The sequence below is a fragment of the Eutrigla gurnardus genome (assembly GCF_963514095.1).
Source record: "Eutrigla gurnardus genome assembly, chromosome: 16".
Lineage (NCBI taxonomy): Eukaryota > Metazoa > Chordata > Actinopteri > Perciformes > Triglidae > Eutrigla > Eutrigla gurnardus.
Window position 1 is genome coordinate 1624910 of NC_139927.1, and position 27743 is coordinate 1652652.

Consider the following 27743-nt stretch of genomic DNA (forward strand, 5'->3'; position numbering starts at 1 on the left):
GTGCACATGAAAGAGGCGGCGTTTGCAGCATTTGACCAATCACATACATGGATCAGTCTACGGCAGCGGAGCGGCGTATTTCACGTACGAGGAGCGAACCATAATCTTACAGAAATACGAAGAAGTTAAACATATAATGCAGGCAAAAGACAACAGTTTCATCTGTAACATGCAGGAAGGACAGCTGGCAAAAACTCACCGACTGTGTGGATGCGGAAGTCGTATTAATAGTATTAGTAGTATAATATGACTGCCCCATCATAAGGACACTAGTAGATCTGACTGATTAAATGATAATCTTAACTTCGCTGATAGCTTAGTGGTAGAGTTACCCCCCCCATGTTACGAGGCTCCTTGCAGCGGCCCCGGTTCGAATCCGCCCTGCGGTCCTCTTTTAAATCATGTCGTCGCTCTCTCTCGTCCCTTTAACTCTTATGATGTCCTTCAGCAATAAAAGGCCAAACATATAACTTTAAAATAATGAATGTGTTGCTTGGATGTATTCTTATAACGTGGTTTATGACAATATCAGCCTCATTCTTTCAGCTGCAATCCCGGCGGTGTAAAACGGACTTGGGAGCAAATCAAATAAATATAAAACATAATTCATAGTGGTCAGTAGGCTGTACGCTGACACGGAAAAGTCTTTCCCTCCGATGAGAATCTGTATCTCTCATATAAAACATCGTCAGGGACAGAAAAAGGGTTTTGCCGGTCTCTGTACACTCTATAGTTCTCCTACGAGACCCTCTCACGATCCACCGAGCTTCTTTTTTATATATCCGCGCACCAAGACAGCTGATTGGTCAGTCGGCGGTGTGTTTCTCCACGTTGATCTCTTATCAGGAACATAACCTGCTTAAGTTACCATGGCGATCTACCCCGGTAAGAAGTGAACCAGCGTCGTAGGACGGAAAACCCAGGGTTAACGCTTAAGTTACCTCGCTAAGCCCAAATCCTGCTTCATAGTACAGGCCCCTGGACAGAGATCCTGTGTGTTCGCACGCACACACACTACAGTTACACTCCACAGCTACACAACACAACACATACTATATACAGTTACACAACCGACAGCTACGTGGCCGTCATCGGGTCTCATCCTTGAAAAGCTCATAAATCTCATAAAACCCTCAGATTCATGAACGCTGCGCAAAATTGATTGTTGGACTACATTTACATTTAGGTCATTGTAAATGACTACAGAGACAGAGCTGATGGGGCGTTCACTGACCCCTGTTCAGCCCTCCGTACTGTACAGACAGAGCTGATGGGGCGTTCACTGACCTGCGTTCAGCCCTCCGTACTGTACAGACAGAGCTGATGGGGCGTTCACTGACCTGCGTTCAGCCCTCCGTACTGTACAGACAGAGCTGATGGGGCGTTCACTGACCCCTGTTCAGCCCTCCGTACTGTACAGACAGAGCTGATGGGGCGTTCACTGACCTGCGTTCAGCCCTCCGTACTGGACAGACAGAGCTGATGGGGCGTTCACTGACCTGCGTTCAGCCCTCCGTACTGGACTGGGTACTGTACAGACAGACAGAGCTGCAGAGCCAGCTGAGTCTTCCCTGTTCCGCTCTCTCCTGCCAGCTCAGTGACCCCCCCCACAGGTAGACCCCCCCTCAGGAGTCCGTCCAGTACAGGACATCCAACACTGAGTCTGAGGCCGGACTCCACCTTGTGATGAAGCAAGAGGGCTGCAAACACAGATTTGCACAGATTAGTGCACGCTGTGACATCATTCCTTGATGTGACATCATTCCGTAATGTCCAATCAGAAGGTGTTCAGACCTGGGATTGGAGGGTGTCTTCTGCAGGTGGTGGCGGCGGCGGTGAGCAGCTGCTGGACGTCCGAGTGGGACAGAGCAGTGAGTTTCTGCAGATCTGGACCAGAAACACACAACACGTCGCTGACAGACTTCAGTTTAGCTGGAGGGAAAAACAACAACGTAACCATGGTTACAAGTAAAAAATCATATTAATTTCCCTAAGAGAGATTTAAGATAATCAAGTACATAACTTAATTCTACAACATCTAGATTCGGACAACGTGTTAAGTTCTGTTCTACTAGATAACTTCATGTGACAACCTTTAAAGTGGTTTATTCCAATTGAACCTTCCATTTACCACCAACTCATTGTTTCGATAGACAGCGTTCAGAATCCTGCAGATTTAGCGTTTAACGCTAACGTTGGAGGAAGATTTGACGTACAGAATATCTAGTTCTTACATTATGTACGGCATCGGCCGATGGCACTACTAGAACGCCTGACTAAATCTATTAAACGGTATCCTATAACAGTATATCTGAGAGAGAGCGATGAAATCATGAAGTGTAGTGTTTCAGTGTGAAGCAGCGGCTCGCCTACCTCTCCTCACAGCTGCTATGATCCTCGGGTTGAGGTCCAGCTGGTCCCAGTCGCCCTTAAGTACATGCTTTCCCCAGCTGGTCCCAGGCCATGTCCCCGCTGAGGACATGCTGTCCCCAACTTTCACTCACAGAGAACACAGAGTTTCTGTCCGCGTCCCTTTAACGTTCCCCTTTACATCCGCAAAATACCCGCCAGAATGCGAGAGCTCGTCACGTGCCACCAGTCGGAACCACTTAGCCTGGTCTGCAGGGGTGATCAGTTCCGGGTTAAAAACCACCCGGTGCTTTTTATTTGGTACCAGAGCAATGCTGTGTAAATGATCTGTATACACGTATGACTGCAACACAGAAAACAAACATTTCATTTTCAAAACGTAGCTACATTTTCCCGTCATCTATAAACAAACTCCCCCACGCGAGTTTCGGACCCAGTGACGTCATTGCACTGCGTCCCAGGAAGAAAACAAACCGCCTGAAACACTGGTCACTTTCTGTTATCAATAAACATGATTAAATGAATAACTGCTGTGCTGAACCGTTCATGTTTTATCTGTAGTTCGATGACCGGCAAACAAATGGATTGTACCGAGAAAGTAACGGCGCCATCCTATTTCTAACCGCCAAACGCGTTCTACTGGACTCTATTGTTTTCTAACCATTAACTGGTTCCTACTGGTGGTAAGTTCACCGGTTCACTCATTCAAGCCAGTCTCATTAGAAGCTTCATCTGGTTGATGGTTCGCCGGTATTTAACGGTCATTCTCTTTAGTTAGTGATCCATTTAGGACAAATTAATGTGCAATTCATCACGTCAGCAACGGCAACCACGCGTTTGAATGTCGGGCAAGTTTATGCCAATACTAGTGTTTGCTATTAATAATTCATAACGAAAATATTTTATTCAGAAAACTGCAGTTCCCCTTAAGGGTTTACTACTGTCGAGTTTCCACCGATCCCAACGTTTATTGTTCTATTAATATACATCCATGATCAATTGTGACGCATCAATTCAATACATGGATTCTGTAGCCGTTAACCGATGTATCTTGATGCGGCAGTTTGATAAGTACAGTAACAGTTGACCTCACCCCTCTCTGACCTCCAGGCTGTTTTGACCTCCACCATGAGCTCCAGGGTGTGCAAGACCTGTGGCGGGTCAGATATCGATGTGGATCAGGCCCGGGGCAGTGCTGTGTGTACCAGCTGTGGTTCTGTTCTGGAGGACAACATCATCGTCTCGGAGGTCCAGTTTGTGGAGGGAAGTGGAGGAGTTTCATCTGCTGTCGGACAGTTTGTCTCTGCTGATGGTGAGACAACATTTACCCCTGTAGAAACACTAAACGGGCAGATTTCTGAATGGATTCTGGCACAGCACACTGCCTCTACACCACCAGTTTAAAAAGGAACAAACAAGAGACAACATCTTTTCAATCTCGTGTCTTTATTCAGAGGAACAGAATCTGAAAAATGTAATTCCTCAGCTAGACTCCAGGAGGAGGAAACCAAGTCACATGACTACACAAGACGTTTAGATAGAGACATTAAGTAGAGAGATTAAATAGAAAAACTGATGGTTAACTGCAACAGAACAAAGTCCAACAGCTCAATGGTAACAAACTGAGGTTTTGTTGAATCAGATTCTGTTAGTTTCTCTTCTTCATCAGCTGATCCGTTTATCTGGAGGAGACACAAACATGCCGATGCAGCTTCAATTCAAACTTACAGCTGTTATCAATCAATAATATTGAACATTATAGTGATCATTATAGTGATCTATATTATATGTGATCTATATTATATAATATCATTATAGATCATCTATGTTGTAGGATGGAAAATCTATCACCTGATCAATTTAAAGACTGCTAGTAGAAGCAGATTCATTCAGCATTATAATACTCATGTTCAAATGGCTTTTTTATTTTTACTTTGCTTTTAATTGAACAGAAAGCATTTACTATTACATTTCTCAACCATCAAATATAAATGATAAAGAAGCAGTACGACCCTTTAATAGAATACGGTATATGATGGTGTTCGAGTACCTCTCACAATGCCTTGGTGAACACTGGCTCCATACTGACCACTGCAGTCAGAATTTCTGTGGATTTTCAGGTCTGAACCTGAACCATTAGGTGTGTGGGTACCAATTAACCCAGCTCCCCCTGCGGTGGGATTCAGACCCTTGTTACTGTTGGGTTTAGTGTTTGGGATGTTCTGTGGTGCGACGGTGATGTAGGAGGTCCTGGTTGATCCGGACGGCGGTTTGGGTTCATTGTAGGTTTGGAGTCTTCCTGTGAGACTAGGAAAGAGTTTTACTCTGATATGAGACGCTCCTGAAGGTGGACATAGAAAAAAACAAATATAAACATTTAGTTACACAGTGACGAGGATATTTATTTCTTAGGTCAGTATATTTTTGTACCTGTTGGTTGAGGGAAATTTCTCAGAGATTCCTGGTATTCACCATTTCCTGTCTGAGCCACTGATTGGACCAGTTCCTGCTGATTTAGGGATGGATCCACCAGTTGCTGCTCATGTTCTTGCGGTTTTAGGGACAGACCTGCGAGGCGGATCCCTGCACCATGAACACCTTGTTCCTGCTTCAGTTTTGAGAAACCAGTTCTCTCGGGCACATGTATTATGGTTGAACCTCTGTGTCCAGGAATCTGTTGGGACATCCAGGGGTTCATATCACTGCTTACCGCTGTCAGACCAGTTGCATATTGGGAGGGGATAATAGGTTCCTGGTTGAGCCGAAGTCCAGAAGAAGCAAACTGGCTCAGAGGTTTCACTCTGACGTTCTTCACCCGGGACTGAACCGTCTCAATATTCCTCCTTCCAATGATTCCTGTTCTTTCTTGGTTTTGGGTGACTTGGCTAGTTGCAGTAAATCCCTGTGGGTCAGATACAGTACTTTTGGATATGATGCCTTTAGCATCAACAGGGACGTATTCACCGTTGCCAATGATGTCTGGTCTGGACTGAGGTGATGGTTGAAGGACTGGGTGAAACGGAGAGGGTCGAGAAGGATGAGTGTGACTTTGAGGCTGGTATCCAGGTGTGTCTTCGGTGTTGGCAATGTCCATCCCACTACCCGAGGACCCGTAACGAATCAAATCCAGAATGGCTGCAGAAGAGGGATCAACATTAAGACTCTGCAGGTCTTGATTTGGCTTAATGATCCCATTTAGGCCAAGAGTATTCTCGTCCCATGTGTGCCAAACATTAGGACCCTGAAGTGTCGGAGTCTGACCGGAGCTTCCCCAGTCACTTCCAAAATGTTCCACAACTGGAGTGACAGGAATCCCACTTGATGAACTTAAGCCCAAGGCTGGATCCGTTAGTCCTGAATTTTCACTCTTCACTTCTACAAAGTTGTAGTTCAGTGTGGGGAGGGGAGACTCCTGGACATGGTGGTCTGGTAACTGGTCATATCTGTGGGGAATGTTTGGGAGATGGTTGGCAATTTGGGATCCAAGTACATGTTGGTCCCGTGTCTGGGACATGAGAGGACCAGGACGCGATGAACTCGGTAGAGGGACACCCTGGGTACCACTGGCTTTACCCTCAGAAGGAGAAGGATTAAGGTTCGGAAGCAGCTTGTTGTGTCCTCCTGGTACTGTGATGAAGTGACTGGGTCCAGGCCCGATGCTGGAGTGTGGCAGGACTCCCCCTGCAGTAGTTGTTTGGTAGACCCGTTTGGTCGGGGTGTTGTCATTATTTTCGGTTACCTGATGCAAACAGTCTTTGGCAGGAAGTTTTTCAAATGGACCTGCTGGAAGATAAAGAGATTTTAAAATTCTGTAAATGAAACTAGAGCAGGTTTGGATCATTGATCATTCCGACTGTAACCTTTAAGGCTCTGAAAGACTTTGACGGAACCATATCCAGGAGATCTCAGGATCCTGTCCACAGACAGTCTGTTGACTCCACTAAGTGGATAGAAGCACCTCACTGTCAACCTGTTCAAGAAGCAGACATTATTATTGGTTTGAGTACAGATAACCTGTAGTAGGTTATGAAAGGTTCAGAGGAGTTTACTTGAACCGAGATTCTCTGGAGATGAAGTTTGGTCCGTCTGCAATCAGCTGTCTGTCATGGAGGATCTCGTTCTCATAAACCATGTACAACTCCCCCACCTGGTGAACATCCTCATTGAATATACTCCATTTACACAGACATCCCGTTTGCTCTGTCCTCTCTTGATTTAATATATTACTTCCGATTCAACATTCACATATGCAGTTTACTGTCGTAGAAGATTAGATAGATTATAGTTTATATTTGAGCTGGAGCTAGCGAACAAAAGGACTTGAATGATTCCCAAAGTCAAAACTTATTTCTTTAGCACCAATTCTATGGTGTTTTGCTCTTAGTAGTCATACCATGCTTCTGGTCCCACAGGAGTCCACCTTGAACTCAAACAGGACTCTAGATCCATCATTCTGTTTGGGTCCACACATGGGGTCCAGCAGAGTGGTTGTTTCAGGCTGCACTGTAGGCCATGTGGAGGTCGGGGTCGTTACCACTGTCATGGTCCCATCTGCAGAACAGACTGAGACGCCACAGAGGGACAACATCAGGGCGGTCGAGGACTTCTGATAGACACTTTTAAAATCATTCATTTAACATGTCTAAAATCAGACCATTATAACTCATCATTCTTGCTTATTCTCTAATCAATGAAACTCCATACCGTGCGACCTAAGTTCTCACATAAACATGCTGCTGATGTGGATAGCTTCATGGCTTCAGGCCGTCAGCCTGCAGCATTCTGAGCAAGTTCATTTAAGTCATTTAAAGAAACATTGTGGCCAATAGTCCATCTTCACACAAGTATGGTGTTCAGTCCTTGTCATAGTCCTCCTCATAATAGTTTTCCTATAATGCATTAAGTTGGACATTTTCTGGTTATATGGGTCAAAAACCCCAATTCTCCTTTCCGTCTTGGATTTTTAAATGGTCCAGTCAGAGTATGAGGATCCATTTTACCCGTCAGCTTGACCATCTAAACTGAACTTGAAGAGGGGGAGTGCAGGTTACCCATCATGTCCTCCGTTTTGAAGAGGCAGCGTTTGGAGGTGGATGTCTGGACCTCCAGAGTTTTGGAGTCTCTCAGTAGAAGCTTAAATGTTCCATAAAAGTTTGACAGGTTGATGTCCTAGAGAAAGACGACAACTGTTAGTGTTGGAAACTCATGTTTACTCTATAATTATCAAATAACCTGAAAGTAGAAGAGTGATTTACTCACATTAATTAAGATGAAAAACTATTAGGAGGATCAATTGTCTCCTGAATAAAGTTTCCTGCTCGACTAAATTTAGACAATGATAGGCTGGAATCTTACTTCATAAGTGTACCCCACGGAGAAAACAGGGACTTCAAGACTGATCCTGTCTGTGTCGTTGTGGAGGCGGTACCCTCTTTGGGCCGCCAGCTGTGATGTCAGAGGCTCATGGTCGACACCCACTTCCCAGAGAGATTCAGCTTGAGATGGTCTGACCACGCTGAATGAGATTCCTTTGTCTGAACACTGAGCTGTAATTTCTGGAGGGACTTTGAAGAACAGAAGGATCATACAGGTTTTAGCCTGAAGAATCACAGGTGGTTTCTGTAGACCAGTCACAGATCTGAGTCCAGTATAGCAGGGACGTGTACTTACATGCATTTAGTACTTGTGCTGTGATGAATGTGTGGTGGTAGTACGAGTCTCTCTGGGGCATGATGGTTAAAGTGAAGTTCACATCTATGGAATACTTCACCACCCCTTGACCCAGATACTGTTGGACAAAAACAGTCTCAGAAAGAGCGCCACAAAACGTTAACGTTTTACTGTAGCGCCATGTCACATTACACGCGGCAATTCAGAAGACTGTTATAACTCCTGTGAGAATTAAAACACCAATGAGAATTTTAGGGTAGCTGCCTCATCATCGCTGCCGACAGTAGTAAGAACCACTAATAAAAGGGACCACAAATCAGGTCAAACCAACTTTCCTACTTTAAACACCAATCTTACCTAATGAGGGATCTACAGTCCAGACACTGGCCAAAACTTGACCACTAAATCCTTCTTCCTGCTTAGTAACCTTCTCTGGAGCTAAACCGATACTAAATACATGTCCAGGCCTTATCGATGCCGTTTTCAGGTCAAGCTCAGTACAAAACTCAAGCTCGACCCAAACACAATCAGACCTAAACTAGTCCAGAGTAGGGCATTTTCTGACTGGAAAACGGGACCACAGCTGGTCCAATCCAGACAAAGATCAAGCTAAATTCTAGGCCAAATCCACCAAGAAACCAGGGAAACTCCTGGTTGACATTCAGCCTTAACTGGGTTGATCAAGGTTCTCTGTGGAGCCCTCACCATCCAGTGGACCACAGGGTTGTCAAAGGACAGCTGGAGCTTGTAGGCTCGGCTGCCGTTGGTGTGAGTAACAGGACTGATGCTGTAGCCCTGCTGGGTGCTCTCTGACATAATGTATCCGTTGATCCGGACTTCCTCCAGCATGACATCTGCAGGAATGTTTCCCAGGTAGATGCTGAACACCTGTTGGTCGCTCATTGTCTCTACAGGAAGAAACAGAAGATGTCCACACACAAGAGTCCGATACAGAAAGACAGAAAATCTTGATCTATAAATCAATCAACAGTCCTAAAGGGAGTGACTGACATGATTTGATAACTGAATCATTTGATTAAATGAGCTAGTGTCAACAATGGTACCAGATGTACATCTATAGTTCCGAAAGTAATTCCTTTAACCGTTTCCTCACTGACCAACCATCAACAACCCAAAAGATAAATACAACGTTGGGAAACACAGGGGGAAAAAAGTTGACTTTGAAGAAACTTGCACCATGACAATTATCAATTTGTTGCAGATTGATTTTTCTATAGATCAAATGTGCAACGAGTCATGAAGTTTTTACTGGTCTGTAAAATGGGAGACTTACGGTCGAGGTGGAAGGGTGGACGGCAGAGCAGCGGTGTGTCCAGTACTCTGAGCATCCGGTATCTGGTTTCAATGCTGCTGCCCTCTTCATACAGCAGAGAGAAGACATGTTGGTACATTAGGAAGATCACATATATCTCCTTGTACACGTTATTCACCACCAAACTCTGTAGAGAACAAGAAACTGAGCGTTAGATTCAAAGCCATTTGGGTTTGTCAAAATCTGATCCCTCTGAATGGAAGTCTGAATGGAACCGACAGTACCTTTCTGTAGCCGCCCTCCGCCCCAAAAGGAACCCCGATCTGGATCAGAGGTCCTTGTTGGACCACACTGAATCCTCTTGTTGCGATGGTGGGTTCGTCCAGCAGAACCCCCTCCACCCCCAGACCAAGGGTCTGACTTTCAAAACCTGCTCCCTCCGCGACCAGAGGGGTCAAGACCCGGGGAACATCCCACAGCAGCCAGGCGCCGTCGAATGAACCAGAGTCTGAGGGAGGATCAAAAGAATCCCCATTCACCCATCGGACAGAAACCAGCTTTCAGTTCAGGTGTGTTTGTGGAGAACTTACTAACTGTGCAGGCCATTGAAACATCGATCATCACCACCGTCAGCTTCTGCTTAGAGAACAGAGAAACCCGGACCACTTCCATGGGGACACCATCCACCTGACAAGAAATAACTTCACCGATTTATCACCAGGCACGCACATCACATACTCTCAATAACTGCATAGAGTCCACCATGTCTGATGTTGGGTTCATGATTTTTTGGTACAGACAGAATAAATTCAGATGCATCTATTTACCCTGAAAAGTTAGACAAGAAAGCTTTGGTGCTAAGCGACAATGATATGAGCATCGACCTTTAAATACTTTGAACTGAGTTCAATCTTTCAATTAATCTCTATGAATGCTTAAGGTCTTTAAATCACCCTACATCACAGAGTACCCTAGCAGACTATGACAGGGACCACCATGGGGTCCATCCCAAGTTAAATTGCATCCTTGTGTCTTAGTCAACATGTTAACTGTACTTATATTAATAAAGACCGTTATTATCTCTGCCAGAGCAGCAGTGTTTTCTCTCTGTAGTCTGTTTAACAAACATCTAAACATGAACAACCTGTATTACTGGCAGAATGTGTTCATATTCTTCAGTATTTACATCTATTAATTGATATTCTGATTGTGAATTCAACATTTAATAACCCATATTATGACTATGTTGGATGCTGGAAATGTATTAGTATAAATCTTTTGGATTAATTGAATTATGAAACTAATGCCTGCCACACACATAAAGATAATCGGGTTGATTTTGCCCCGATTTTCCCCCTTCCGACCACGGACAGACATCGCCCGATTATCTTAAGCTTTTAAGATTATTTTATAAGATTCTCTTGTAGTGTGTGGTGTGTTAAGAGTGAAATTCGGCCGACAATCGGCTCCGAAATCAGTCGGCGCCGATAATCGTAAATATTAAACATGTTCAATATTTACGATTGTCGGCGGAGAACGTTGTGGTGTCAAATCGTCTTGTGTGGGGGGGAAGCCGACAATCGGGAGTCCCCAACGTGACGTAATATTGAATTTAACCAATAAAGAGCGAGCTGACTGAACACGGAATTATAACGAGCTATCTCCATGGCTACGATATCCCTGGTTATCAGCAATATGGCGAAGACAGTTAAAGTTAGGTGGACCTCAGATATGGAGGATCAACTTGTCGAACATTGGCAAACACACGAGTGTTTGTACAATATTTAATTAATTAATTAATCCCAAAACCACCATCATGCAGTCGGTATCCAGCTGGTCCTCCATTAGTTTACACCGGTTTACACTCGCTCTTCTTCACTTCTTCTTGTAGTTAGTTCAATGACTATTTTTGGTGTGACTGCCCCCACAGGTCAGTCAGAGTACTACGTCAGATCACGTTTGATCACGTTTGTTCACGCGAGATTTCTTGCTTGAGGGACAAGATTCTAGTGCGTCAGAAGACAAATCTTTATGTGTGTGGTGTGCTGTGTTTGGAATATCGCAGGACACCACACACAATACGATCAAAACTGTTAAATCACAGATTTTTTATCTTCATGTGTGGGGTCTCTCACAGATAAAAAATCGGTTGAGATTTATAAAATCTTTATGTGTGTGGCAGGCATAAGAGACTATGAGACACGTGACTGAATAGAAATAATGACAAATTATGCAAAACATACGTATTTGTGACAGAATGAATCAACTCTCTGACTTTAATTATTTCCATAATAATAGTTATTGGGGAAATAACTGATCATGACAAGAGAAATAGTTTGAATAAGTAAAGTAATTTGTGGCCGTTGTTCAGACCTTTCACTAACTCGAATCAAATAGGAGACTAGGGATGAACCAATGGTATGCGTGTCTGAAGTCTGCAATGGTTCTGGACCTTGGATTGACTTCTGCATAGTTACCCACCATAGTCAGCTCAGCGTGCGTCTGTTTGTACCGAGACCGAAGCACCACTCTGCGGTCGCTGGTGGTCAGGCTGTAGCCCCACCTCTGGGCTTCACTGATGGACATGGAGGACACCCGTCCTTCACTCTGCAGGAACATCAGCTGCCATGCAGAACTGGCCGTCCTCTGAGCCTGAACCACAAACCAAAACTTTAAAAACTCCCAAGTACTCAAAAGGATTACTTTGGTCTATTTTGGTAGTTGTTTACAAGAACAAAAAGGTATTCCAATTAGTTTCAGAAGTGATTTGAAACAACCTTTTAAAGATCTGCACCCGTGTCAGATTAAAGCAATCGTTTCATTGAACTCAGCTGAAGGAAGCATGACAATGAAAACCAGTACCTGAAGTGGTACCAATACCACCTGATGTAAGCAGCTTCCTTAGGCTTTCCCACTAGGTGGTTACATCTGGATGGAAGAGGAGCCCTTCAGGCAAGACGTCCTCAAAGTACCTAAAGTGCACCTGCTCTCAGATCAGGGGTGTTCATTTGTGCTGGTGTGATTTTACCTGAGAGAAGGCGGCCTGCGAAACCTGTCCACCGTCTCCCCGCTGACCTCCACATGAAGACTCTCTGTTCACATTCACCTGATTCACATCATGAAGCCAGATTAGTCTCAGAACAGATGAGTTTGGTTTTTTCTTTACTGCCATTTGTTTCCTGGTGTTTCATTGTGGGCGGGGATTACACATCAACTACAGAGCAGAGAAACGCCACTCAGCAGTCTGCTAACTCCACCAATATTAGCTGTTCAGAGATTAACGTTTGCTAGATGCTAGGCTAACTCACTCAGCAAAAACTACCTGGGGTGAACCGTTTACTTTCCCTTCATACAGATGCTGTATGGAAACCGTTAGGGGTTTGAATCTTTGGCTTCACTTCGATTCGATTAACGATACAAAAAAAACAAAAAACGATTCGATTCTGTAACTTGTAACCAAAATTCTATATTCATGAAATAAACATGCAATAATGCGAGTGAAGCTATCTGTATTCTTCTGAAAGGTGAAAAAACAAACAGACCACAGAATTACTCATTTAACAGTTGATATATTGATAATTGTTGACAAGTTGAGGCCAGTGAAGATTCAGAACAGTTCTAGTTGAGACAGTTTAGAACACTAGTAGGTATTCTGACCTCCATGTAGTCCTCCTCACAGATGATCTCTCTATGAGTCCAGATGAGACCAGAACAGACTGCAGAAACAGGCCGACTGATCCACATTCCATCAGCATCACTCACTATCACGTTAAAGCTGAAGGTGAACACCTCGTCATTCTGAAAACCAGATTCGGGAGTCAGTCTGGAGAAATAATACAGGGGAGCTACCTGGTGGTTGTGCAGGGTTTTGGAGAGGGGGGGGGGGGATCTACCTGGTTGTGGGTGAAGCAAGAGTAGTATGAAGCTCTGAAGGTTGTGAGGCCATCCATCTTGAAGGTGCTGATGGTGTAACCGCAGGGTGAGGCAAGATGCTCGCTGATGGAGTGCACGCCATTTCCATCTACATCAGGTTGAATGGAGTGAGTGTCATATTAAGTCAAAAGTTACAGGTAGACAGACGGACAAATGAACATTAGTAATGAGGACTACAGAAGTTTCAACATGAAGAACTGACCTACGGCCTCAAAGCGAGGCGGCAGTGCTGAGGTCACATGGATCCACAGGTAGCGGTCCCGACACTCGGTTTTAACAGCAGCATCAACAAAACCTGCCGAGACAGAAAATCTGAGCTGCATCTGCTACAAGTGATAAGTCTTCTGCAATCAACACATTGCAGATTCAAGTGTCCCATTACAACCTACCAATCAACACTTTAGTTGGTGGGAAAAGACCACCAGTAAAAACCCTATAAATCCACCCACCCACCCACCCACAAAGACCCTGTAAATCCACCAGTAAACTAAATAACAGTAAAACCACTTTACCTTCCAGTTGAGCTTCAGCTGAAGTTTTCTCTGTGAACTTGAATAAAAAGACGTACCTGAAGGGTGGAAAGAAACAAAAAGGAGAGTGGTGACCTGTGTTTACCCGTTCAGGTGAGAATAGTTTTCTTACCTGGCCAGGTGAGAAAAGTGGAACTCACCCGATGATGAAAGCAGCAGTTTTCATGTTGAAGCTCCAGAAACGGTCTCTGTCTCCTCTGTGAAGAGAAAATCTTCCTCGCTGCTGCCAGGTGAGCTAACCACCTGGTTGTCACGTTAAACAGTGGAGCCAGTCCAAGCTGAAGCTGGTTGAGTCTGATTACAGCTGGAGTCTCTCACCACATAACCCCAACTGGTTACAATGGTCCAGTCCAGGGGGCTGCTGCACAAAACCTAGATAAATCTGGTAGCATGAAAGCATGTCTCATATATTATGGAATAAGTTACCATGGAGATTAATCTTGTGGAGCTAGCCTGCTCCAGACCAGGCTCAGATCCAGGATCTATAAATCAGGTCCTGGATCTCAGTCTCTTGTTGGGAAACCAACGTGTTCATTCCAGTTATCCCACTGCTCGTTACATGTAGCATCCAGGAAGTAGCCTGCTGTCATTATTTAAACACTGTGACCATTATCTTACATTAATTCAGCCTATATTCATACATGTTATTAAACTCTACATGTGGTTGTCATGGTTACGGTTATAATTGTGTTCAGCTGTTCATATTGTTCAGTAAATGTTCATCAGTTTAAGACCGGCGGTCCGATAACCAGACTGTGAGCCCCCCTCACTCCCTCGCTGTGATTCTGGTGTAATGTATTGATCAGCCACTGGGGGCGCTGTTGTAATGTGTGAGTTCGCCTTGTATGTTCCTCCTCAGCCACCGTACCTGTCAACTTTGTTTCATATAGTATTTGAGCTCCAGATTAAAGCGCTACAGTAACAAGAGAACATCATCTGGTTCATTAAGACACAGTTCTTCTTTTCACAGAGGGGCTTGAACTCCTCATACGTCTCCATCAGAGGCTCTGGTCAGGTTGTGAGAAGGACTCCGAGTTTATCAGTTCCAGAACAGCTGTTTTTTTTATTGTGTACTATATTGTTGTGTCTGCTTGTTTTGGGGACTACAGATGGAAATTAGTTTTTTCTTTACTAAATCTGGTGCACGCATCTTTTTATTTTCTAAATAATCAATGTAATGATACACCTTTGTTGATTATATTACAAAATAATGAAGCATTGCATAAACCAAAGACGGATGTATTTTTGATATACTTTTTATGCTTCACAATAAAAATATTTGAATACAATGTAATGATGCACATTGTCCCTTGACAAATAAACTTAAAAAAAACAGTTGATCTGGTTTTATTTTCAGTAGCATAGTGTGAGTCTGGTGTCATGGTTAGAAACCCTGACTACGGTGCAGGCAACGGGGGTTCAACTCCGCAGTGAGATGGATTCTCTGGTGTCTAGTGTTTTAATAACTTTGTCTGTCTTTAGGTCCAGTTAAGGCTCCCCTTCTTGGTTCTGGTTTCCACACCAGTGTTGGGAAAGAGTCCAGAGCCCAGACCTTGCAGGGTGGTGAGTAGCATCATCATTAACATCAGACCCAGACCAGTTCCAGAGGTGACCCCTTGTGTGTCTGCAGGGAAGCGTCAGATCCAGCAGCTGGGCAGTCAGCTCCAGTTGAACCAGCACTGTTTGGACACGGCCTTCAACTTCTTCAAGATGGTGGTCAGTAAACACCTGACGCGAGGACGCAAGACGGAGCACGTCATCGCCGCCTGCCTCTACCTGGTGTGTCGCACTGAGGGGACACCACGTATCCTAGCAACCACTCACACTCTCACATGCTCTGTGTGAAGCTTTGAGTGTAATGTCAGTCTGGACTCACTGTGACCTTTGACTTCCACAAGTGGTGCTGGTTTTCCTAAACTGTGTTTCAGACATGTTGCTGGACCTGAGTGACCTGCTACAGGTAGCGCTGACCTCAGACCAGCAGACACCTGCTGAATATGTTTATACACATAGATTTCATAAATGAGTATGTTACTTTCATGTGTTCAGGTGAACGTCTACATCCTCGGAAAAACATTTCTGTTGTTGGCTCGGGAGCTCTGCATCAACGCCCCGGCCATCGGTGAGAGAACACACACACACACACACACACACACGCACGCAGCTTTAGGAAAACATTTCCTTCCAGCAGGATGTCACCTCAAAGAAGCAGAACCACACTTTAACTTTCACTCACTGAAACTTTAATCTGTAGTCAGAATTTACTTTAAGATGCACAAACAAAGTATTCACCTCACCCGTCCAATCAGCTTCCAGCTCCACAGTCAGAGCTCATGTCTCTGCAGCTCATTGTTCACTCTGACTGATTTGAGGCCTTGGCCCCAGCCCAATGTCCCCCCCCCCCTAAAGCCATAAGGCCCTGACACACCAATCCGACAGACGGTCATAGTCAGAAAAGGCAGTTGGATTGATCAGTGGGATCCCGTCTCCCCGACATGGTCAAAAAAGTGCCTGAACGACTACCGACTCGAGCGTACGCTCTGTGCTTGCGCAAGATGTAATGTCTCCATAACAGCAGGCGGCGCTAATCTGTATTGTCCCCAAGGGCGTACATGTGGATGACAGATAAGAAATGTTGGTTTTTAATTTGACATTTTTTACAGCCTGATTTGAATGTCTTCCAGACTTTTTTCATCTCAGACGTTACATAATTATTTATTTACTTGTTTTAGTTACAACAGCTTCAATAACAAAATAACTGGTTGATGAATAAACCAGATATGTAATAAAGCGCGTTCCTCTGATTTCAAGTATTGTATGTTCCATATTAAATCTTTAATGTTAATGTTTCTGTGCGAATGTAATATTCCACATGCGGCGTCCTCTCTGTTTGTCCCCCATGCTTCCCCTGGTAACCCCGTGTTTAACATCACAACGCTATGAACTGTGGGTTATTGCCTCGGGCAAAGTCAGCATCGATGCCGACTTCAAGAAAGGGGGCATAAATGGCTCAAAACGTCAGTGAGCGAGTCCTCATGGATCTGACCATAAGGCAGACCAGAACCCTCAGGGACTTAACGGGACAGGGATCAAAGTCTGTCATTCCGTGAGGGGGACGTTGAGATTGGGCCCTTGAGTCCGCCAGGTTGTGGTTCAGCAGTAAAAGACCATCTCAGGGATCTGCCCCCCCTGCACACCAGTGCCGTTGGTGCTGTCCGATGAACACTGAAACTGGAAGGTCACCTTCCCACACTGCACCTCGGTCATGCCCTCCTGACCAAAGTAACTCAGCTCGTTTCCATCCAGGACAGTGGTGACTGTGTAAAAGGTGTCCTGTTCCACCTGGACCGGATGTTCGAACCACACAGGGAATGTGCTGCTTGATCCATCTGACAGGAACTTAGTGAGGTTCTGGGCCAGAACAGTACCCTGCCTCTTCAGTTCCATCTGCACGCTGTACTCAGCTTTCCCACCGCTCGACCCATACAGACCAAGTCCGGCCATGAAGATGCGTCGATCCACTGCAAACTGGATACTGTCACAGCGCCCCCTGTAGCGCCACTGGTTGCTACGGTAGGCCGAGGACTGGAAGCGGTGGCACCTCTGTGGAACCAGTCCGGCCCGTTTCACCAGAGGGAACTCCAGTCTGGGTTTGCTGGAGGCAGTAAACCACAGAAAAACATCATGAGTCTCTTTCAGCATCAGGACATCTGACTGCGCCACCCCGTCAGCAAACTCCTGCAGGGTCATGGAGGGGATCCGCACCAGGTACAGAGCCTTACCCAGCACTGCTCGCTGGTTCCTGGCGTTCACCAGCAGGCCTTGACGTCGACACTCAGCTCCCGCCCAGTTCAGCACTGCTTGGAATATAACAACCTCACGCACATTGAGGGACTCTCTCTGAAGGATGATCTCTAGTGTGAGCAGGTCGATCTCACAGAAGCCTTCAGATCGAAGCGCAAGCTCAGCCTGAGCATCGATCACCTCCCAGCAGCGCTGCGTCAGATCCGGCTCCTCAAACAGCCGGCTCTGAGACAGCAGGACGCAGGCGTTCTTTGCCTCCAGACTTGTCTCCAGGAAGGTGACGCAGGCCCTTGCCAGAGCAGGAACGATGTACTTCTTAGCAGCATAGAGTGTGGCGAGCACCGTGTCGGCCTCCAACTCAATCTCATCGCTGTACATGTACCTGAGGCCGAGAACAGGACCAGAATCAGGGTTTATGTCCAGGACCTGAGAAACAGCATACATCATACAACATACCCTCGGCTATGTCCAAGGTTCCTTAAGACAGTGTTGGACAAAAATGTTGGTCTCTTTGTAGAGGTAAGATCTTAAGCCCGAGCCCGACCCGACCCGGTATAAAATGTCAATCATTACGTTCGGGTCGGGTCGGGCCGGGCTTCTCTCTCGCTGACTTTTTTTATTTTTTTATTTTTAATATATGTTTATAGAAATGTATAAACGATGTGTGGAGAATAAGATACTAAACTGAGGAATACTTGTTATAAAATAAATAATTAGGGAAAAAAAAACAGAGAGGGCGCTGTAATTGCTATTTAACTAAACGGGACAGCTTTGTCTCTCTGCGCTCCTCTCTCTCCCTCTCCCCGTCTCTCTCCCCCTCTCTCTCTCTCTCTCTCTCTCTCTCTCTCTCTCTCTCTCTCTCTCTCTCTCTCTCTCTCTCTCTCTCTCTCTCTCTCTCTCTCTCTCTCTCTCTCTCTCTCTCTCTCTCTCTCTCTCTCTCTCTCTCTCTCTCTCTCTCTCTCTCTCTCAAAGTGCTGCGCTAGATTCTTAAGGACGTACTCTGAGTCCTCACAAATAAAATATGAAATTTCGGGTTTCGTTCGGGCTCGGGCCTGCAAATCAAGTTAATTGCTCGGGTTCGGGCCGGGTCGGGCTTTAATCCCGCGGGCCTGGGTCGGGTCGGGCTGGATTTTTTATGCCCGATCTTACCTCTATCTCTTTGGAAAGATGTCATGAAACCACCTACAGGCTCCCGGTTTTGTTACCTCCTCGAACCAACACCCTGCCTACTGGACCCTTGGGTTCTTCCCAATGAGTTCTGGAGAGACCAGAAGGTGGGAAAGTGAACAAGATCAGCCTTTCCCTGTGAAACAGGTGATCCAAGTCGCCTGGTGGTTTAGTGAGTGCTCACAGTGCAAGTTGAGGGCCTACTATAGTTGGCTAGCTTACCGCTAACATGCTAGCATGCTAGCAGTGTTTATGATCGTCAGTAACAGCTCCACAAGCTAGCTGGTCTCTAATGGACAGTTGCTCCATTAGTCCAATCAAATTATTCATACTGTTTTCATTGTTCCAGTTGTATTTTGAGGGTCCCTTGTGGTTTGGCAGAAGATACATTTGTGGCATGTGAACTCATCTCCATGCTGGACTCACTTTAACAGGACGAGGAAAGCAGCTGGCTCCAGTCAGGGATGTGGATCTCAGACTGACCCTCAGCCAGATCTCCATAAAACATGGCTCCAAAGACCGAGCTGCCCACCGCTAGGACGTACTGAAACACCAGGAGACAAGTCAACCACAGGACGCCACAGGGACAAGGATGAGGACGCCACAGGAGAGGAAACACGGGGCAAGGAAAGGAAATACAGGGGCAAGGAGAGGAAACACGGGGACAAGGAGAGGACCAGCACAGGGACCAGGAGAGGAAACACGGGGACAAGGAGGGGAAAACACGGGGACAAGGAGGGGAAACACAGGGACAAGGAGGGGAAACACAGGGACAAGAAGAGGAAACGGGAAAGTAAAAACACGGGCAAAGGGGAGGAAACAGGAGAGGATACACAGGGACAAGGAGAGGAAACACAGGGACAAGGAGAGGAAACACAGGAGAGGACGCCACAGTGACAAGGAGAGGAAACACAGGGACAAAGAGAGGAAACACAGGAAAGGATACACAGGGACAAGAAGAGGAAACACAGGAGAGGACGCCACAGGGACAAGGAGAGGAAACACAGGGACAAGGAGGGGAAACACAGGAGAGGATACACAGGGACAAGGAGAGGAAACACAGGAGAGGAAACACAGGGACAAGGAGAGGAAACACAGGAGAGGAAACACAGGGACAAGGAGAGGAAACACAGGAGAGGAAACACAGGGACAAGGAGAGGAAACACAGGAGAGGAAACACAGGGACAAGGAGAGGAAACACAGGAGAGGAAACACAGGGACAAGGAGAGGAAACACAGGGACAAGGAGAGGAAACACAGGGACAAGGAGGGGAAACACAGGGACAAGTGGACCCGGTCTGCTTAGATCACATGATAGCGGTGACTCACCTTGTGAGCAGGAACTCTCTGAATCTCTCCTGGAGGACCGACAAGGAAGTGAACATCAGCCATCTGCTCGTTGTTGAACATTAGAGCGTTCCTGCAGGACAACAACAACAACCAGTTTACTGCTCAGAGCATCGCTGCAGAGAAACAACACCACTAGATCTTTCTTCCTCATCATTTCCTGAAACTAGTGTGTAAAACCCAGAACAACGGAGACACCATCCTGAGCGTCAGTCTTGGGTCAGTGCTCCTCTAAATATTCACTCGTTCATCTGCCACTCCATTCTCGCCACTTCCTCCATCAGAGCCTTCAGGAACACTGTGATTGACAGACCCTTTCATTATGGGATCTATAAACAGCGGTAATGGATCAATACGTATTGATGAGTTGTGTTACCTCTCTCTGAGCGTGGGCTGGCTTTCCTGCCAGCTGTCTCCATCCTCTCTGTGGTGATTCATCTGCTCAACTCCATCTTCTTCATTGGTGTTTTCAGCTGGTGGATCTGGTTCATTGTGCTGGATCAAACTCTTCTTCACCTCCTCCTCATCACGGTGAGGGAGGCTGGTGGAGAAAAGTTCAGCTGCCATCTTGTCGTTGTCGTCGTCCTCCTCCTCCTCCTCTTCACCGAGTTGATGAGGTCACCAGCTCACAGCATGACAACTGTTTCCTGTCAGCAGTCAGACTTCTGATTAGAATCCAGATTACCCATCAGCATCCATTATTATCATTCATGATCAATTCATTAATATGAAAGAAATTATCACATTAATGTCAATGAGCTTGTCATTTCGCCATAACATTACAGGCGTGGTCATAACGCTTGCACTCTGGAGGGGCTTTTGATCCACGTTCCCGTTAAGTCCCTCAGGGTTCAGGTCTGTCCCACTGTCACATGGTCAGGTCCAAGAGGGCTCGCTCGCAGACTTTTTGAGGTCTTTATGCCCCCCTTTCCGTGCCTTAAACTCTGAACCCTCAGGGACTTAACTGAGGTCAGCTGGTTGATGGTTGAGTAGTCTCTGGTCTGGAATGATCAGAGTCTGAAAGACGCTCAGGTTGTTAAACATTTGAAATAAAAACCCACTTTTAGATAACATTGTGTCTTCAAAGTAACGCGACATGTGAAGTTCTGTCCCGTATTTCTACCATTTCAGACCCTCACAGACACTCACACAATCTACCAGCTGACCTCAGTTAAGTCCCTGGGGGTTCAGGGTTTAACGGGATAATTCAGAATTTTGGACATAAGACCTATTTTCCAAGTCAGCCGGTGTGTTCGAGACGTCTGGAGACGTTTTCAAGAAATTTCATTCAGTTCTTCTAGTTGCCGAGTTCGCTTGTGCTATGGCTAGCGCAAGTCAATCGTTCTAGTTAGCATGGCATTAAAAACACTCATACCGACTCCACAGTGCACCCGAGGCAAATCAATTAAAACACTAGACTGTCGATGTACATATCTGTGTTGATAGAATAATATTTGAAACAAAACTAACCTCGCAACGCATGAATCATTTATTTTTTGAGGGAATAGTTTCTCAGCAGCAGCGGAATTTTACTTTGCTCCGTCGGACTCAAAACTCTAAGACGCACTGCTCGGAATCCAGCCGGTAAATACACACCTGAACACCGCCGATTTGTCGGCCCTTAAGCCCCCAAGGCTGTCTGAAAAGCCCTCGGAGCTCACTCAAACACCGGGCAGCACACGGCCCCGTGAATCCACACATGCGGACTCAAAACTCTAAGACGCGCCGCCCGAAATACTGCCCGTAAATAGGCAATCGAACCGGGCCGAACAGTTGGGCCTCATGCCCTCAGACCTGGGTGAAAAGCGCTTGGACCTCATTCAAACACCGGGCAGCCCACGGCCCAGCCAACCCACAATTACACACTGCGAACCCGGACCTGTGCTCCGTCCGTAGACCTGTAAACCCTCGGACGTGTTGCGGGGGATTCCCTCCTGGCACCACCAGTCTCCGTTTGTTCGGTCCCGGTTCTCAGCGCCAGCTATCTCGGTCAACACAGACGCTCGTTCACGTTCTGCCCTTTGAGCATCCCTCTCGCCCAATTCTTCCTCTGTATATTCAGGCTCGTACAGGTACGGTTGGGCTTGGGTGGAAAAAAACTCCTCATCAGAGTCTTCAAAAGTTTCACTATATTCTCCAAAAGTGTCCATTTCTGTGAGTTTGAAGAAACTAGCACTGCAGGCTACTCTGCGTCTGTAGCAATGACAGCAGGTAAACAAACTATTATAGAACCGGTAACTTATAAGTGCTAGGTGATATCACTCCGCCGCTGCCATAGCCTACTAGGAAGTATGACACGCTGCTGCTGCTGCTGCTGCTGCTGCTGAGACATAAATCCTTAAAAATGCAAGGTTGGTTTTATTTCAAACATTCTATCAACACAGATATGTACATCGATAGTCTGCCGTTACAATGGATTTGCCTCGGGTGCACTGTGGAGTCGGTATGAGTGTTTTTAATGCCATGCTAACTAGAACGATTGACTTGCACTAGCCATAGCACAAGCGAACTCTGCAACTAGAAGAACTGAATGACATTTCTTGAAAACGTCTCCAGACGTCTCGAACACACCGGCTGAGTTGGAAAATAGGTCTTATGTCCAAAATTCCTAACAATCCCTTTAAGGCTTTAGGGGGGACGCTAGGACTGGGCCAGTAGGCCTACCTTGCGGCTCCTACTGACAGCTAAAATCATAAACTGGAAAAGATAAAGAGCCAAAAAAACGTGTCTCAGTAGTTCACATTAATTATGGCTAAGTCATATTTATAATAACTCGACTAGAGTCTCGAGGGTGGTTTGGTTTCAGCGGAGGGACAGCCAGAGGGGCGGGGCGATGTGGTTCTGGTCTGATCTCAGATCAGCGGTCAGTTCATCTAAATGTCCGCAGCAGGTCTTCAGTTAACGCATCAGTCATGAATAATCAATAAGCATCCAGTCTGAGCGCCGTTAACCGGCTCGTCGTTACCTGCCAGCCTCCCGGTGCCGCTTCACTCCGCCTTTCACGTTAAAACGCTCCGACACCAGCTGCTGTTTGTTTCTCCCGACGCCATTTTAGATCCTGCTGCTACTTCCGCCTTCTCGAGCTGCTCCTCCGCGGGAGGGCGACAGAGGAACTGCATGAAACTTTATTGATACCGGGCTCGTATGAGATGAGCTGCGCCTCGCCTTGGAAGGAGACGGGATCACGTGACAGGACGCGGAGACTTAAAAGTGCGGTCCTGTTTTTTGTTTTTTTTATTGAAAAGATGAATTCAAATATTAATGAATAGAAAACATAACTTCGATTGTATAAATATAAAACATTTACAAAGTAACAATACATAGAAAATACATAATAAAACACATTCAGAATAGTAGGCTTGTTCGGGATGGTCTTGGCTTGACTTGACTTGACTTATCACGCCGACGAGAGCTGCAGGTGTCTGAGGGGGCGGGCTCTAAAAGAGACGGCAGCCAAACGCCGTCAAGTCAGACAACAAAGTCAACGTGACTATGGTGCTCACGCGATAGAACACTGCAGCACACCAAAGACGATATGTTATATATATATATATATATATATATATATATATATATATATATATATATATATATTACACACACACACACGCAAGGCAACATGTGGAAGGCATTATTTTTTCCCAGTATATTTGTATTATCATTCTATGTTTGTATTAACCGGACCTCACATATAATAGGCCTACTTACAACACAATGCACGGAACTTTAGATCAAGCCATGAGATCAATGCGACCAAAATAAAAAGTATCATTTCACCACAAGGTGGCCGCCGAGTGCGGACCTGAACACACGTCATTTAACTTTTAACCAATGAGAACCATTCCGCTGTAGCGGAGGTGTGGACAAGCCAGTTGCAGCCACCGTGGACCGCGCTGCCAAGCGCTGCAAGAAGCGCTCTTAAAAACTTGTTCCCGCGATGTTTTGGGTCACGTGATATGGTCGCGACCCTGTGACGTCTTTGCAGTCGGCTGCTAAGTCGGACACAATTCTAGCCATCATGCATCGCTTTCAACCCACAATACATCACGTTAGGTAGCGCGCTGCAGGCGGCTACATCAAGTCGAATTCGCCTAGTAAGTCTGGACTTCCTCGTGATGTGTTTTCTCCAGCAAGAGGACGACGTCCTGGTGACGTGTTTTCTCCAGCGAGAGGACGACGTCCTGGTGACGTGTTTTCTCCAGCAAGAGGACGACGTCCTGGTGAAGTGTTTTCTCTAGTGAGAGTACGACGTCCTGGTGACGTGTTTTCTCCAGCAAGAGGACGACGTCCTGGAGGCGTGTTTTCTTTAGTGAGAGGACGACGTCTTGGTGACGTGTTTTCTCCAGCGAGAGGACGACGTCCTGGTGACGTGTTTTCTCCAGCAAGAGGACAACATCTTGGTGACGTGTTTTCTCTAGTGAGAGAGGATGTCCTGGTGACGTGTTTTCTCTAGCGAGAGAGGACTTCCTGGTGACGTGTGTACTCCAGTGAGAGGACGACGTCCTGGTGACGTGTTTTCTGCAGCGAGAGGGCGACGTCCTGGTGACGTGTATACTCCAGTGAGAGGACGACGTCCTGGTGACGTGTTTTCTGCAGCGAGAGAGGACTTCCTGGTGACGTGTGTACTCCAGTGAGAGGACGACGTCCTGGTGACGTGTTTTCTGCAGCGAGAGGGCGACGTCCTGGTGACGTGTGTACTCCAGTGAGAGGACGACGTCCTGGTGACGTGTTTTCTGCAGCGAGAGAGGACTTCCTGGTGACGTGTGTACTCCAGTGAGAGGACGACGTCCTGGTGACGTGTGTACTCCAGTGAGAGGACGACGTCCTGGTGACGTGTGTACTCCAGTGAGAGGACGACGTCCTGGTGACGTGTGTACTCCAGTGAGAGGATGACGTCCTGGTGACGGGTTTTCTTCAGTGAGAGGATGACGTCCTGGTGACTGGTTTTCTCCAGTGAGAGGACGACATCCCGGTGATGGGTTTTGTCTAGTGAGAGGACATGTTTTCTCTAGAGAGAGGACGACGTCCTGCTGACGTGTTTTCTCTCGTGAGAGATGACGACTTCCTTTATTAACTTTGTTAACTTGAACTCTTGCAAACTTCGTATTTGTCTCCCCCTCCTCCTCTGTTTACTCCTCCTCCATTGTCTCCTCCTGCTGCTCCCCCTCCTCAGACCCTTGCCTGTACATCCCACGTTTCGCTCACATGTTGGAGTTTGGAGTGAAGACTCATGAGGTTTCCATGACGGCTCTTCGTCTGGTCCAGAGGATGAAGAGGGACTGGATGCACACGGGACGACGACCTTCCGGACTCTGTGGAGCAGGTACAACCTGGCCGCCATTACCATGGCAACAGAAACCATCAGTTGGATCCCCTCAGGTTGCTGTTGTCTCTAAAAGGGACAGATCTAAGAGGTCAACATTTATATTATCTAGTGAGGTTCTGGACCATGGTTCTGACCGTTGTGTCCTCCTCCTCTTCTCTACTCTCCTCCTGCTCCTCCTCTCTACTCTCCACCTGCTCCTTCTCCTCCTCAGCTCTCCTGGTAGCAGCTCGGATGCATAAGTTCCGTCGTACGGTGAAGGATGTGATCAGTGTGGTGAAGGTCTGCCAGACCACTCTGAGGAAGAGGTGAGAGCAGATTACAGTAGATCATAATGTATCACTTTTGATGACTTTATTGGATTGCAGTAGTTTCCAGTGGACAACAGTAGATCTAGATGGACTGCAGTAAATCCCAGTTGGCTACAGTGTTTTCTCTCCACGATGTGGCGCTGTAACTCCTCCTCCTGGTGATGTTGGGACTCTGAAGACCCTGCTCTAGTCCTGAGCTGTTTGTGTCCCGAGCAGCTCTAGTTCAGAGCTGTTTTAGTCCTGGGCTATTCTAGTCCTGCTCTATGTGGAAAGTGTCCTGACATAACTTTGGTTGTGATATGACACTATAAATAAATTACAGCATCCTCTCTCCTTCCCTACAGATTAAATGAGTTTGAGGACACACCCACTAGTCAGCTGACCATTGATGAGTTTATGAAGGTAGATCTGGAGCAGGAATGTGATCCACCCTCCTTCACAGCAGCACAGCACAAAGCCAAGATGCAACAGGTAGATCCACCTATCTCTGATTGGCTGCTAACAGATATACTGAAGAATGATCAATAAAGATCCATCAACATTTACTGTCCTTGTCTTCTGCAGCTGGAACACGAGCTCACTAGGAAGCTGGATGAAGTCGAAGGTCAGTTCTTAATGCTGCCCAGTTAATTTAGGACACTTCAGAGGGAACTAAAGAGATCATATTGGACACTTCAGAGGGAACTAAAGGGATCATCAAGATACTACAGGGGGCACTAAAGGGATCATTTAGGACACTTCAGAGGGCACTAAAGAGATCATTTAGGACACTTCAGAGGGCACTAAAGAGATCATTTAGGACACTTCAGAGGGCACTAAAGAGATAATTTACGACACTTCAGAGGGCACTAAAGGAATCATCAAGACACTACAGGGGGCACTAAAGGGATCATTTAGGACACTTCAGAAGGCACTAAAGAGATCATTTAGGACACTTCAGAGGGCACTAAAGGAATCATCAAGACACATCAGAGGGAACTAAAGGGATCATCAAGACACTACAGGGGGCACTAAAGGGATCATTTAGGACACTTCAGAAGGCACTAAAGGGATCATCAAGAATCATTCAAACACTAAAGAATCCTAAAGGAATCATTTAAAACGCCTAAAAGAATCCTGAACAAATTATGAAAACCATTCTTCCCGTCCCATCAGGAGAGATCAGCTGTTACAAAGACGAGATTGAGACTGAGCTGGAAAAGAGTCGACCTAAACTGAGAGGAATCTACGCCGCCTACGCCAAAGAAATCGGTCTGTACCTACCAACACTCCGTCAGACTAGATCAACATCTAAAACAGCTGATAACTTGTGTCTTTGTTGTTTTCAGACCCTGATGACACAGAGGTTTTGTCCTCAACCTCTGAACCCGAAGTTCTGGAGGTCGAAGACGCAGAGCTCCAAGCTGCCGCCCAACACCTGACCAAGAACTTCCTGTGCCAGGTGATCCAGGAGGAGGAAGGGCAGGGCAAGAAGACAGATGACAGCGAGCAGGAGGTGGAGTCAGATAAGGAAGGGGCGGGTTCTCATCGCCAGGCTGCTCCTCTGGCCACCATCCTGGGAAAGCTGCCAAACGCCGCAAGCCTTAGCATCCAGCAGACCTTTCAAACCTTCAACGAGTCAGAAACAGGCAAGAAACCAGATTGTTTGTATTACGTCAACACAACATCATAACCTCATGTCCTCATAATGACTGGTGGTAAACAGGTGTTTATTCTGTTTACAGATGAGCAGTCAGACAGTGGAGAGTTGGACCTGAAGGACATCGACGATCAGGAAATTGATAAGGTCAGTTAATTGATCAATCACTGCTAACTTCTGTTTTAGTGTTCTGGCTTTTACTGTAAAAGGTTGTTGTTCCTCGTCTCCTGCAGTACATTCTGAATGATCGTGAGGTCCAAGTGAAGACGGAGCTGTGGATGAAACAGAACGCAGAATACCTGAAGGAGCAGAAAGGTCAGACTCTTCATCATCTTCATCATCATCATCACCTTCATCTTCTTCCTCATCATGTAACT

The 27743-nt window shown here is 46.2% G+C and overlaps 4 protein-coding genes across 6 annotated transcripts in view; 1 reads left to right on the forward strand and 3 right to left on the reverse strand.

The window, feature by feature from the left end:
* Positions 1 to 2584, reverse strand: part of xrcc3 (X-ray repair complementing defective repair in Chinese hamster cells 3) — a 4906-nt gene extending 2322 nt beyond the window's left edge. Inside the window, 3 exon segments of the mRNA XM_084030566.1 lie at positions 1500 to 1700; positions 1795 to 1932; positions 2374 to 2584. Of these exon segments, the coding sequence (XP_083886692.1) occupies positions 1500 to 1700; positions 1795 to 1932; positions 2374 to 2482 (448 nt within the window). The 5' untranslated portion in view covers positions 2483 to 2584.
* A 253-nt stretch (positions 2585 to 2837) lies between these two features.
* Positions 2838 to 27743, forward strand: part of brf1b (BRF1 general transcription factor IIIB subunit b) — a 29268-nt gene continuing 4362 nt past the window's right edge. Inside the window, exons 1-14 of the mRNA XM_084030996.1 lie at positions 2838 to 3053; positions 3481 to 3682; positions 15259 to 15339; positions 15407 to 15580; positions 15705 to 15736; positions 15826 to 15898; positions 25267 to 25416; positions 25631 to 25724; positions 26072 to 26198; positions 26292 to 26331; positions 26883 to 26978; positions 27056 to 27370; positions 27452 to 27513; positions 27600 to 27681. Coding sequence (XP_083887122.1) covers positions 3499 to 3682; positions 15259 to 15339; positions 15407 to 15580; positions 15705 to 15736; positions 15826 to 15898; positions 25267 to 25416; positions 25631 to 25724; positions 26072 to 26198; positions 26292 to 26331; positions 26883 to 26978; positions 27056 to 27370; positions 27452 to 27513; positions 27600 to 27681 — 1510 coding nt within the window. The 5' untranslated portion in view covers positions 2838 to 3053; positions 3481 to 3498. The remainder of the gene's footprint in view (positions 3054 to 3480; positions 3683 to 15258; positions 15340 to 15406; positions 15581 to 15704; positions 15737 to 15825; positions 15899 to 25266; positions 25417 to 25630; positions 25725 to 26071; positions 26199 to 26291; positions 26332 to 26882; positions 26979 to 27055; positions 27371 to 27451; positions 27514 to 27599; positions 27682 to 27743) is intronic.
* Positions 3762 to 12637, reverse strand: LOC311027135 (uncharacterized protein). 3 transcript variants are annotated; one of them, XM_084030984.1, is made up of 14 exons: positions 11795 to 12637; positions 9904 to 10000; positions 9598 to 9821; positions 9335 to 9500; positions 8746 to 8948; positions 8041 to 8158; positions 7726 to 7934; positions 7422 to 7539; positions 6764 to 6933; positions 6420 to 6517; positions 6231 to 6340; positions 4801 to 6150; positions 4421 to 4711; positions 3762 to 4052 (listed from the first exon to the last, which is right to left on the reverse strand). In XM_084030984.1, exons 1-14 carry the CDS (start codon positions 11930 to 11932, stop codon positions 4036 to 4038), a joined length of 3309 nt encoding a protein of 1102 aa, XP_083887110.1. In that variant the 5' UTR covers positions 11933 to 12637; the 3' UTR covers positions 3762 to 4035. The 3 variants fall into 3 exon arrangements, with proteins under 3 accessions (XP_083887110.1, XP_083887109.1, XP_083887111.1); XM_084030983.1 differs by having other exon boundaries at positions 4801 to 6153; XM_084030985.1 differs by lacking the exon at positions 11795 to 12637 and adding an exon at positions 11177 to 11509 and having other exon boundaries at positions 3764 to 4052; positions 4801 to 6153; positions 9904 to 11037.
* btbd6b (BTB (POZ) domain containing 6b) lies at positions 16666 to 23202 on the reverse strand. The gene is given in 6 exon segments (XM_084031005.1): positions 16666 to 17962; positions 19174 to 19204; positions 19207 to 19291; positions 20076 to 20166; positions 20470 to 20740; positions 23059 to 23202. Coding segments are annotated over 5 exon segments (1431 nt in total). The 5' UTR covers positions 20661 to 20740; positions 23059 to 23202; the 3' UTR covers positions 16666 to 16929.